Here is a 14,047-nt window from a genome sequence, read left to right as displayed (position 1 = left end):
TTTTCTCTCAAAAATTCTTGAAAGGGTAGTTGTAAAACAGCTAACTGATCATCTGCAGAGGAATGGTCTATTTGAAGAGTTTCAGTCAGGTTTTAGAATTCATCATAGTACAGAAACAGCATTAGTGAAGGTTACAAATGATCTTCTTATGGCCTCGGACAGTGGACTCATCTCTGTGCTTGTTCTGTTAGACCTCAGTGCTGCTTTTGATACTGTTGACCATAAAATTTTATTACAGAGATTAGAGCATACCATAGGTATTAAAGGCACTGCGCTGCGGTGGTTTGAATCATATTTGTCTAATAGATTACAATTTGTTCATGTAAATGGGGAATCTTCTTCACAGACTAAAGTTAATTATGGAGTTCCACAAGGTTCTGTGCTAGGACCAATTTTATTCACTTTATATATGCTTCCCTTAGGCAGTATTATTAGACGGTATTGCTTAAATTTTCATTGTTACGCAGATGATACCCAGCTTTATCTATCCATGAAGCCAGACGACACACACCAATTAGCTAAACTGCAGGATTGTCTTACAGACATAAAGACATGGATGACCTCTAATTTCCTGCTTTTAAACTCAGATAAAACTGAAGTTATTGTACTTGGCCCCACAAATCTTAGAAACATGGTGTCTAACCAGATCCTTACTGTGGATGGCATTACCCTGACCTCTAGTAATACTGTGAGAAATCTTGGAGTCATTTTTGATCAGGATATGTCATTCAAAGCGCATATTAAACAAATATGTAGGACTGCTTTTTTGCATTTACGCAATATCTCTAAAATCAGAAAGGTCTTGTCTCAGAGTGATGCTGAAAAACTAATTCATGCATTTATTTCCTCTAGGCTGGACTATTGTAATTCATTATTATCAGGTTGTCCTAAAAGTTCCGTAAAAAGCCTTCAGTTAATTCAAAATGCTGCAGCTAGAGTGCTGACGGGGACTAGAAGGAGAGAGCATATCTCACCCATATTGGCCTCTCTTCATTGGCTTCCTGTTAATTCTAGAATAGAATTTAAAATTCTTCTTCTTACTTATAAGGTTTTGAATAATCAGGTCCCATCTTATCTTAGGGACCTCGTAGTACCATATCACCCCAATAGAGCGCTTCGCTCTCAGACTGCAGGCTTACTTGTAGTTCCTAGGGTTTGTAAGAGTAGAATGGGAAGCAGAGCCTTCAGCTTTCAGGCTCCTCTCCTGTGGAACCAGCTCCCAATTCAGATCAGGGAGACAGACACCCTCTCTACTTTTAAGATTAGGCTTAAAACTTTCCTTTTTGCTAAAGCTTATAGTTAGGGCTGGATCAGGTGACCCTGAACCATCCCTTAGTTATGCTGCTATAGACGTAGACTGCTGGGGGGTTCCCATGATGCACTGTTTCTTTCTCTTTTTGCTCTGTATGCACCACTCTGCATTTAATCATTAGTGATTGATCTCTGCTCCCCTCCACAGCATGTCTTTTTCCTGGTTCTCTCCCTCAGCCCCAACCAGTCCCAGCAGAAGACTGCCCCTCCCTGAGCCTGGTTCTGCTGGAGGTTTCTTCCTGTTAAAAGGGAGTTTTTCCTTCCCACTGTAGCCAAGTGCTTGCTCACAGGGGGTCGTCTTGACCGTTGGGGTTTTACATCATTATTGTATGGCCTTGCCTTACAATATAAAGCGCCTTGGGGCAACTGTTTGTTGTGATTTGGCGCTATATAAAAAAAAAATTGATTGATTGATTGATTGATATTGAAAAATATTCCACATTATTTGCCCGATCATAGAGATACCAAAAAGATATAGTTTGGACTATCTGTGACTGAATTCTATGGAGTTACGGGATAAAAATAGCAAGAATGGTGACAAAGGTCAGTGTCATTTTGTACAGGGGTCAAAAGTTAAAGTTGCCCCAATTTTGGTAAAAGTGATGCAAATTATTGGTTGAGCTAATAGGATTAATAAATGGAACAGTGTTGAGTGATTGGCTGCAACCTTCCATCTCTTCAGGACCTGTACATCTCCAGGACACTGGGGCGTTCAGGTCAGATCAGAGTCGATCCTTCTCACCCTGGATATAGCCTTTTTGACCTCCTGCCCTCAGGTAGGAGTCTACGGTCCCTTCGGACCAAAACCTCCCGCCATAACAACAGTTTTTCCCCTCTGCTGTTAGCCTCCTCAACAAGAACCTTTCGAACTCTACATTGTTGCTATCACCACCATTTATCACCATTTATCATCACCATTTATTTATCTTAGCTCATACATTCTGTACATTTTGTAGCATTGTTATAGTGTAAAGTTTTATTCTATATTACTTGTTTTACTGTTCTATTTTTTTATGTTAGCACCAAGTACCACAGCAATTTCCTAATGTTGTGAACTTGTCCACTCATATGGCAATAAAACTTTTCTGATTCTGATTCTGATACCATCCTACATAATGTTCTCAAATATGAAAGAAATTTGATCTTTTTTACACATTTATGAATTTTTGAAAATTTGTTAATTTGTTCAATGTTAAAGATAGGGATCTTTCCTGACTTTGGCTTTTGACCTATGGCCTTGAAAGTGGAATCAGTTCTTGCCTATCATGATATGAATCCTCAGTAAAAAATTCAAAACAGTATATGATAAATTGTGGGCTCCAGGCTGTTCACAAACAGACAAATAGACAAACCAGCAAATGGGCAAAAACATAACCTCCGCCCAACTTCGTTGGCGGACGGAATGAAAACACTGCCAGAAGCTTAACAAGCAAAGGCAAACATAAAGAAAACTGGATGCACCCCCCATGTCAAATAGTCAAAATAAATGAGCAGTGAACATACACCCTGCTGGCATAGGCTCCAGCCCCCAAGGGACCCTTAATTGGAGTAAGCGGTTGAAGATGAGTGAGTGAGAGAACATACATGCTCCAGAGTGCACAGCCTTTAATAAGCTGAATTGCATTTGCATGTTTTGTAATTGTTTTGGTGCATGAGATACGTAAATATGAAAGGATATTTCATGTCTCATAAACTGCGTGATGATACGGGGGTTATCGAGCACAGATGTAGAATCTGCAGACAGTACAAAGCTCATGTAGCTTTGACAGACTATAGAGTCAAGGGTATAAATTTTGATTTTACCCTGTTTCTATCTGTCATTCTGCCTCTTTGATCACTGATGTTCATAAAATATTTTTTAAACTGAATATTACATCAGACTGACTAAAGCCTCAGTACACTCTCTACACGATGTTACGGTGTGATCATGCTGTATCCAAGCAAAGCAGAAACGTTTTAAAGTACACACATTACAGTGCATCTATATCTGTGCAGGTGCTGCACAAGTTCTCCCCTCTGTGGCCACTGCAGAGCTTAAGAGAGAAATCAGTATGTCACAAGGCCACATTTATGTCAGCATTTAAAATGTTACTGTCTGTGCAGATGATGTATTATTCCCCATGTTTCATTTATTTCTGCACACATGACACGTATCTGTGCTGTGCCAAATTGCCAAAATGTGTGCACAGAGAATTGTGATTTGCACAATGTGTGATGAATACTATTAGAAGTGGGCATTTTTGTGGATAATAACAAACAGCACACCCAAAATTGCATATTCATGAAAGCAAAGTGTTCAATGGACAATACGTGTTATTTTGCACATTTCAAAGCTGCAATCCTCAGTGTGCACCGTTAGTGGATCACTGTGCACATCAATTTGTAGGTGCTATGGAGTTTGCACATCTTTACACATGTACCTCTGAATGTGTCTATTTGCTTATAGTAACATGTATGTAACATCAGGCAATGCGTGTTATGATGCAACACAGAAAAAGCATTGCACTGCCAACATTGCAGAAGTTTTTGTACATGCTCGAACCGCTACTTTGTGTTCACATCTCACCAAAATGCATGTTTGCATTACTTTTTAGTCTTTACATTAATGTTTCTGTGTAGGCTCTCAGTTGTCCAGGTGGTTTCCATAGTAGAGAAGCTTGAATCTTCAACTGGACTGGGTTGCTTGACGCAAGGACGTTTCGCTTCAAATCACAGAAGCTTCCTCAGCTAAAATTCTTGCTCTGGTCGTCTGACTTCTGTCTTGACTCTTGTAGAGAAGACTAAACAGAAGCCACAAAAGCTGGGGTTTTAAACCTAACCAGACCCCTCCTACCGAGAGGCAGACTGCTATATGCTAGTGACTAAACAATAGCACTAATTAGCACCTATTGTGCTCTAGTTAACACCCTCCTAATGACAGGGCAGCTGTCCCTCTCCTGATGGCTCCCTTGACGACTCTGCTGATGACGTGAATGACTCATTACCATGAACAAAAGACTGAAACTGCTTTGACCTGAGTACCCCATTGTAAACAGGGGACAAAACGTGTCTCAGACCCCCTCCCCGGTTAAGGCTGGGTTTCAACTGTTTCACATAAAATGCCTCCTTCACCCCTCTCTCAAACCATTTCCTTTCTCTGGCTAAGATTTTAACTTCCTTGTCCTCAAACGTGTGGTCAGTGTCTTTAAGGTGGAGATGAACTGCAGACTGAGGTCCACTGGCACCCTCTCTGTGGTGCTAGTATAGCCTTTTGTGTAACGGCTGCTTAGTCTCACCTATGTAGTGTTCGTTACAGTTTTCCTGACATCTGATAGAATACACTACATTGCTCTGTTTGTAACTAGGGATCCTGTCCTTAGGGTGAACTAATTTCTGTCTCAAGGTGTTAACAGGTTTAAAGTAAACTGGGATTTTGTACTGTCTCTGTAGTTTTTCCACTACTCCTGCTAAATAAGGGAGAGACACTCCTCTTCTTCTTGGCTCTGTCTCCTGTCTGTCTGGTCTCTTTGTTCTTTGAGACTTTTGCACTTTATCCAGGGATCATCGTGGGTAACTACATACTGTCATTTACATTACTGACCATCCACAGTTTTGTCATAATGTGGAGATGCAGCTCTATGCCGATGACACTGTTTTATATACCCATGCAAAGTCAGCTCAACAAGCAGCTGAAAAATTAAATAATGCTTTGGTTGGAGTGGCTGAGTGGTTAGACCGCTTCTGTCTCACTTTAAATGCAGGCAAAACTAAAGGAACATCTGAGATGTAAAAGTCTGCATTGGGGGTGAACACATTGAGAATGTCGCTGAATTCAAATATCTTGGTGTGTTACTGGATCCGAATTTGAGCTATAAGAAACATATAAAAAAAAATGACCAAAACTATTAAATATAAGCTGGCTCTATTTAGACAAATTAGATCCTTTCTCTCTACTGAGGCTACCAAGATATTGTTGCATACTTTAATTTTTTTCCCATATTTCATATTGTATCACTTGCTGGGGCCAGGCGAGCCAGACAACAATTAGGCCCTTAGAATCCTTGTACAAACAGGCACTGAAAATGTTTGACAAAAAGCCACTAAGGTATCACCTTTGTAGCACATTACACAAGTACAATCTATTCTGGTATCATGGTTTTGTAAGGTCCACGAGAATAGCTTCCATGCATGACTGTGTCTTACCCTTTTGCTACTCAGCATTTGGGCAGGCAGCTTTTTCTGTTAAAGCTGTTACACAATGGAACGCTGTTCCAGACAGCATAAAAAAATTGTGATTCATTTGGTGATTTTAAAGTTAATATCAAAAAATATTTAAAACGCTCACAACAATGCACCCACTAATATGTTAGCGCTTTTTTTTGCGACAAGGAGTGTGCGTGACTGGGTGCAGTGTTGTGTGCTGTGCCTGAAGTCTTCTGTGCAATCCACATTATCTTGCAATATGGGAAATGTAGCATCAGCCGCATTGCAAATGTTTTGAACATGCTCTTACTGCTACATTGTGTTCTCATCTCACACGTAACACACGTGCTCTATACATGCTGTCCTGTATCACACCACTGAGTCGGCGAGTTGCCCCCTTAATTTTTCTGCGTTTGACATCAAAAGGGAAGGGCAGCTGATAAATTTGTAACTCTGATCCAGCACTTGAACGCCTGTGCAGGTCTCGCATGCTAATTGGTCGCCTGGGCAGTGGCATCTGTTGGCAACGTCCATTTTTTAATGCAAACAAAACATCAACAACAATGAAAAATGGATCATAAGCATGATGAAAAATGCCACAATTGTCTTGTTGATCCTTCCCATGGGGGCACTGCAGGTTTGAGCCACTAATCAAAAGCAGTGATGTTATGGAGCTTCTACCAAGCTGGATCAACAGACAAATGATGGAGTATGCAGCTAGCTTTATTACAATAAATACTTTAGTGCAAGTTATGTCTGCTTACATCCAGCACCACTATGATTCAGATGTTTTACTCACAAAATATTTAAAGCCTACAAAAACCCAACTATCCCAAGGCTATGGGTGTTACAGTATGTAACTGCTACTCTGCGTTGTTTTTTGAGGCTTTGCATTTGAAATTACATGAAGACTTTCCTCTTCATTGTCAGCCGGTAAAGGATCTGGTAGCCGTCGTCCCAGGCGTAGAGCTGTTTGTCCTCAGGGTTGTATTTCAGACTGGCGTGAGCGCCATACCTCCTGGGGAAGTAGACCAGAGGAGCTTCCTCACTCATCACCATCTCGTTGACGTCAAACAGACACTGAACCCGGGAGCGGCTGGCCGGGCGTGTGTTGTAAACCACATAAACAGTCCCACAGATGATGAAAGCCACCTCTGCGTTGTCCCGCGGGCAATGGGTGTCCCAGATTTGCTCTATATCCAGAGTGGCAGGGTCCATCTTTGCAAGGTTAATATATGGTTCACTGTCACTGCCGGCATACAGAAGCCACAGACCCTCGTCGTCTGCTGCCAGGTCTGCAGCAGTCTCTGGGTTCAGGGTGTAGACTGCAGCACGCTCTTCCACAGGGAACATAGTGGTTTCCACCACTGAACCACTCAGCAGGTCATATTTGACCACCTGCATGTCCGTGTCAGCTTCTTGCATTATAAAGTATAAGTATCCGTTATGAACAGCACTGGCGGGACCCACCCACTGATGTGGAAGCCTGATCCGTCTGCGGCTGTGAAGTCCGAGAGAGCTGGAGAAGTCCAGCACCGAGTCAAACTGATAAATGAAGTCTCCCGCTGTCCCATTGAAGACGTACACTTTAGATGACCGAGGGTCTCGGATCCACATGCCTTTGGGACTTCCTGCTCGCTTCAGGATCTTCATCGATCTGATGTTGGAGATAATGTCCACACAGTCTGCAAAACAGGGTGCAGAAAAGAAAGAATAATGTGCATGCGGCAATTATGACATTAATAATTTGATTATGATGTCAGAAAGAACAAAAAAAAGGCATCACATTTCCTCAAAACAGCACACCTTCAATTTCTTTCTAGTGATAAATCAACACCTTAAAATAATAATTAAAAAAAGAAAATAAAAAAATTAAGATATTTGGAGCTTTTTTTTTTTTTTTTAAATTGCTGGAATAAATCCATCTTAAACCATTAAGTAATAATTGAAATACAGCTGATTTCTGTTTTTTAAAACTGCTTTAAAAGCCTTTAAACTACTTTTTCTTTACGACAGAACAGTTTCAAACTTTTATTGTCTCTATTATGACATTTGAGCATTGAGATGCTTAAAAACTATCCAGAACAAGCAGCTGTTTTGTTTTAATCAATTTAAAACATGATCAAAATGGTTTAACAACCACTTCATAATTTCTTGCGTATGCAATGGTTTCAATCAATCAATCAACTTTTTTCTTGTATAGCGCCAAATCACAACAAACAGTTGCCCCAAGGCGCTCCACATTGCAAGGCAAGGCCATACAATAATTATGAAACACAGTCTACGTCTAAAGCAACATAACCAAGGGATGGTCCAGGGTCACCCGATCCAGCCCTAACTATAAGCCTTAGCGAAAAGGAAAGTTTTAAGCCTAATCTTAAAAGTAGAGAGGGTATCTGTCTCCCTGATCTGAATTGGGAGCTGGTTCCACAGGAGAGGAGCCTGAAAGCTGAAGGCTCTGCCTCCCATTCTACTCTTACAAACCCTAGGAACTACAAGTAAGCCTGCAGTCTGAGAGCGAAGCGCTCTAATGGGGTAATATGGTACTATGAGGTCCCTAAGATAAGATGGGACCTGATTATTCAAAACCTTATAAGTAAGAAGAAGAATTTTAAATTCTATTCTAGCATTAACAGGGAGCCAATGAAGGGAGGCCAACACGGGTGAGATATGCTCTCTCCTGCTAGTCCCCGTCAGTACTCTAGCTGCAGCATTCTGAACCAACTGAAGGCTTTTTAGGGAACTTTTAGGACAACCTGATAATAATGAATTACAATAGTCCAGCCTAGAGGAAACAAATGCATGAATTAGTTTTTCAGCATCACTCTGAGACAAGACCTTTCTGATTTTAGAGATATTGCGTAAATGCAAAAAGGCAGTCCTACATATTTGTTTAATATGCGCTTTGAATGACATATCCTGATCAAAAATAACTCCAAGATTTCTCACAGTATTACTAGAGATCAGGGAAATGCCATCCAGAGTAACGATCTGGTTAGACACCATGCTTCTAAGATTTGTGGGGCCAAGTACAATAACTTCAGTTTTATCTGAGTTTAAAAGCAGGAAATTAGAGGTCATCCATGTCTTTATGTCTGTAAGACAATCCTGCAGTTTAGCTAATTGGTGCGTATCCTCTGGCTTCATGGATAGATAAAGCTGGGTATCATCTGCGTAACAATGAAAATTTAAGCAATACCGTCTAATAATACTGCCCAAGGGAAGCATGTATAAAGTGAATAAAATTGGTCCTAGCACAGAACCTTGTGGAACTCCATAATTAACTTTAGTCTGTGAAGAAGATTCCCCATTTACATGAACAAATTGTAATCTATTAGACAAATATGATTCAAACCACCGCAGCGCAGTGCCTTTAATACCTATGGCATGCTCTAATCTCTGTAATAAAATTTTATGGTCAACAGTATCAAAAGCAGCACTGAGGTCTAACAGAACAAGCACAGAGATGAGTCCACTGTCCGAGGCCATAAGAAGATCATTTGTAACCTTCACTAATGCTGTTTCTGTACTATGATGAATTCTAAAACCTGACTGAAACTCTTCAAATAGACCATTCCTCTGCAGGTGATCAGTTAGCTGTTTTACAACTACCCTCTCAAGAATCTTTGAGAGAAAAGGAAGGTTGGAGATTGGCCTATAATTAGCTAAGATAGCTGGGTCAAGTGATGGCTTTTTAAGTAATGGTTTAATTACTGCCACCTTAAAGGCCTGTGGTACATAACCAACTAACAAAGATAGATTGATCATATTTAAGATTGAAGCATTAAATAATGGTAGGACTTCCTTGAGCAGTCTGGCAGGAATGGGGTCTAATAAGCATGTTGATGGTTTGGATGAAGTAACTAATGAAAATAACTCAGACAGAACAATCGGAGAGAAAGAGTCTAACCAAATACCGGCATCACTGAAAGCAGCCAAAGATAATGATACATCTTTGGGATGGTTATGAGTAATTTTTTCTCTAATAGTCAAAATTTTGTTAGCAAAGAAAGTCATGAAGTCATTACTAGTTAAAGTTAATGGAATACTCAGCTCAATAGAGCTCTGACTCTTTGTCAGCCTGGCTACAGTGCTGAAAAGAAACCTGGGGTTGTTCTTATTTTCTTCAATTAGTGATGAGTAGAAAGATGTCCTAGCTTCACGAAGGGCTTTCTTATAGAGCAACAAACTCTTTTTCCAGGCTAAGTGAAGATCTTCTAAATTAGTGAGACGCCATTTCCTCTCCAACTTACGGGTTAGTTTCAAACAGGTTATCAACATTAAGCAGAAAATGAGTAAATCCCCACATTTGAAATACTGGAACACTGCATAGTTTTTCTTAATTAGTCTAAAACATTGAATTATGAAAATAGTTAATTATTTTTCTATTAATCAAAGAAATGATGGTTCACTCGGTAATATTAGGTATAACGTATGCAGTACGGAATTCTTTAAATTGGACTCCATGTGGAAATTTGTTCTCAATGTTTAACTCTTTCTAATTATAGGTTTGACATATTCTGACCATGTGGGAAAACAAATAAAAGTTCATGGGAGGTGCACGCGTGGCTCAGGGGAGGCGGCGGCCTACAGATTACAGAGGCAGGGATTTGTATACAGGGTCGTAGGTTTAATTCCCCTTCATTAAACACAAAAATGTATCATTATCATTACTGAGGTGCCCATGGGCAACATCCCTGATCCCTCTGTGCAGTTGCTCTATGCTGCTGTAATTTTCATTCACAATGCCTTTGTTGTGTAAGTTTTTTTTTTTTACTGTTCCTACAAGTCTAATACTTCTGCTAGTCTTTCAGTGTAACTGCTGTGAATTTTAATTAATTTATTTGCGTCTGTGTGAGCCTTAGGAGTGGTTAGCTTATCCATTATTGGTTAGCTCGTGTTTGCTTGACTATACTGTTGAATTTCTTAGTGCACAAAGTACACTACTTTACCTACTTTACACCCTCTGTAAATCCTGGGTGAAGTTGGAACATAGGGTGGCTCTCTTAGAGAGCCGTGTCCATAAGTTAGAGCAGCTTCTTAGCTCAGTGGAATTAGATGTTATGGGCACTGCAGATGAGGTTAGTGTTGGGCCGGCTAGTGAGCCCATTAGCATCAGCCTAGAAACCCCGGCTGTGGACGACTGCTTTTGGACTGTGCTAGGTGGAGGAAGTCATGTAGGGCTTGGTGCCCGGTTGTGGTACCCCGATCACACTCACCACTGCGAACTGTGAATCAGTTCTCCCCCTTGGATTTGGCTGATGTGAATTCTCTGAGCCCACGAGTGACTTCCACTCCTGTCTCCAGGCTGAAACACCAGCCTTTAGTGATAGGGGATTCTATCACCCGCATAGTCAGGCTACAGACACTGGCTGACGTTAAATGTATTCCTGGGGCCAGAGCTCCCAACATTGCATCCCATCTTAGGGTGCTGACACTGCAGAAGGGAAGACAGACTAAGGAACATGACATGAGATATAATCACATAGCTATTCACGTCGGCACCAATGATGTCAGGATGAAGCACTCAGAGGTCACAAATTGGACATAGAGACTTGTGACCTTCAATCAATCAATCAATCAGTTTTTTTATATAGCACCAAATCACAACAAACAGTTGCCCCAAGGCGCTTTATATTGTAAGGCAAGGCCATACAATAATTATGTAAAACCCCAACGGTCAAAACGACCCCCTGTGAGCAAGCACTTGGCTACAGTGGGAAGGAAAAACTCCCTTTTAACAGGAAGAAACCTCCAGCAGAACCAGGCTCAGGGAGGGGCAGTCTTCTGCTGGGACTGGTTGGGGCTGAGGGAGAGAACCAGGAAAAAGACATGCTGTGGAGGGGAGCAGAGATCAATCACTAATGATTAAATGCAGAGTGGTGCATACAGAGCAAAAAGAGAAAGAAACACTCAGTGCATCATGGGAACCCCCCAGCAGTCTACATCTATAGCAGCATAACTAAGGGATGGTTCAGGGTCACCTGATCCAGCCCTAACTATAAGCTTTAGCAAAAAGGAAAGTTTTAAGCCTAATCTTAAAAGTAGAGAGGGTGTCTGTCTCCCTGATCTGAATTGGGAGCTGGTTCCACAGGAGAGGAGCCTGAAAGCTGAAGGCTCTGCCTCCCATTCTACTCTTACAAACCCTAGGAACTACAAGTAAGCCCGCAGTCTGAGAGCGAAGCGCTCTAATGGGGTAATATGGTACTATGAGGTCCCTAAGATAAGATGGGACCTGATTATTCAAAACCTTAGAAGTAAGAAGAAGAATTTTAAATTCTATTCTAGAATTAACAGGAAGCCAATGAAGAGAGGCCAATATGGGTGAGATATGCTCTCTCCTTCTAGTCCCCGTCAGTACTCTAGCTGCAGCATTTTGAATTAACTGAAGGCTTTTTAGGGAACTTTTAGGACAACCTGATAATAATGAATTACAATAGTCCAGCCTAGAGGAAATAAATGCATGAATTAGTTTTTCAGCATCACTCTGAGACAAGACCTTTCTGATTTTAGAGATATTGCGTAAATGCAAAAAAGCAGTCCTACATATTTGTTTAATATGCGCTTTGAATGACATATCCTGATCAAAAATGACTCCAAGATTTCTCACAGTATTACTAGAAGTCAGGGTAATGCCACCCAGAGTAAGGATCTGGTTAGACACCATGTTTCTAAGATTTGTGGGGCCAAGTACAATAACTTCAGTTTTATGTTATGTGTCGACGCGGATTGAGGAGCGAACCTGCGTCAGACAGGACCCAGCGCTAAAAATAACCAGAAAGCGGTTCCAAACAAAAACTATTTATTATACACCTGTGTTAAAAAGTGTAAAAACATAAAAAAAACAACGTCCCTCTGGTGGAGTGATCCGCGGCTCGCTCTCCAGCGCCCGCAAGGATTAAAGCCGGCGCTCCTGGACTTCCTACCACCGCCAAACACCCCCCAGGTGGACACGACAAACTGATTCTCTGTGAAGCAAAGAGACGGTGAGGTAAGTCAACAGATACAACTATATCTTCCAATAAACACACGCTGCCAGCAACACACTCAGGTCAGTGTCCCTTCTTTTTTTTTTACTTTATGCAAATGAGCAGCTTCTCACAACAAGTGGAGGATCACTTATCCTTCACGCCACAGCAGTGAGAAGCAAACTGCGCAATTCTCTTTACAATTCCAGTATACTGTGTAACAAAACACCAAGTTACTATCAACAAGTACCTAAACACTTAATTACCTTTCGTGTGTGCTGACAGCATGTGTCCTCACCCCTCCCTGCTTCACGGGCTCGATGTGTCAAACCCAGGCGTGGTCCTCAGTGTCTCACAAACGAACGTCACAAGGTCGATTTCCCGGCAGTTCTGCTTGAATCACACATGACTTAAATGCAGAACGCCATCCAATTATCTGCTTCAGCTGCAAGTCGTCCAGGTTGCACGTGAGCACCGATCACAGGTGCTTTCCATGTATGTTGATGAGGGTGAAGACTCTTCAGCCAGCACCTTCTTCACAGACAAATCAGCCCTCATGCCACCTGGAGAGCAAAGAAAAGAAAAGAACACCAAAACATCCAGCCACACCCCCCAACACACAACATTTTATCTGAGTTTAAAAGCAGGAAATTAGAGGTCATCCATGTCTTTATGTCTGTAAGACAATCCTGCAGTTTAGCTAATTGGTGTGTGTCCTCTGGCTTCATGGATAGATAAAGCTGGGTATCATCTGCGTAACAATGAAAATTTAAGCAATACCGTCTAATAATACTGCCTAAGGGAAGCATGTATAAAGTGAATAAAATTGGTCCTAGCACAGAACCTTGTGGAACTCCATAATTAACTTTAGTCTGTGAAGAAGATTCCTCATTTACATGAACAAATTGTAATCTATTAGACAAATATGATTCAAACCACCGCAGCGCAGTGCCTTTAATACCTATGGCATGCTCTAATCTCTGTAATAAAATTTTATGGTCAACAGTATCAAAAGCAGCACTGAGGTCTAACAGAACAAGCACAGAGATGAGTCCACTGTCCGAGGCCATAAGAAGATCATTTGTAACCTTCACTAATGCTGTTTCTGTACTATGATGAATTCTAAAACCTGACTGAAACTCTTCAAATAGACCATTCCTCTGCAGATGATCAGTTAGCTGTTTTACAACTACCCTTTCAAGAATTTTTGAGAGAAAAGGAAGGTTGGAGATTGGCCTATAATTAGTTAAGATAGCTGGGTCAAGTGATGGCTTTTTAAGTAATGGTTTAATTGCTGCCACCTTAAAAGCCTGTGGTACATAGCCAACTAACAAAGATAGATTGATCATATTTAAGATCGAAGCATTAAATAATGGTAGGGCTTCCTTGAGCAGCCTGGTAGGAATGGGGTCTAATAAACATGTTGATGGTTTGGATGAAGTAACTAATGAAAATAACTCAGACAGAACAATCGGAGAGAAAGAGTCTAACCAAATACCGGCATCACTGAAAGCAGCCAAAGATAACGATACGTCTTTGGGATGGTTATGAGTAATTTTTTCTCTAATAGTTAAAATTTTGTTAGC

The 14,047-nt window shown here is 41.0% G+C and overlaps 1 protein-coding gene across 1 annotated transcript; it reads right to left on the bottom strand.

Moving 5' to 3' along the window:
- Positions 1-6,032: 6,032 nt before the first annotated feature.
- LOC117506248 (olfactomedin-like protein 3B) lies at positions 6,033-7,197 on the bottom strand (the record flags this gene model as incomplete). The annotated part of the gene is made up of 1 exon (XM_034165748.1): positions 6,033-7,197. A coding segment is annotated over one exon (804 nt), but the record flags the coding sequence as incomplete, so codon positions are not given.
- Positions 7,198-14,047: the final 6,850 nt, after the last annotated feature.

This window comes from Thalassophryne amazonica, unplaced genomic scaffold (assembly GCF_902500255.1).
Source record: "Thalassophryne amazonica unplaced genomic scaffold, fThaAma1.1, whole genome shotgun sequence".
NCBI lineage: Eukaryota > Metazoa > Chordata > Actinopteri > Batrachoidiformes > Batrachoididae > Thalassophryne > Thalassophryne amazonica.
This window is presented reverse-complemented; position numbering and strand designations above follow the sequence as displayed.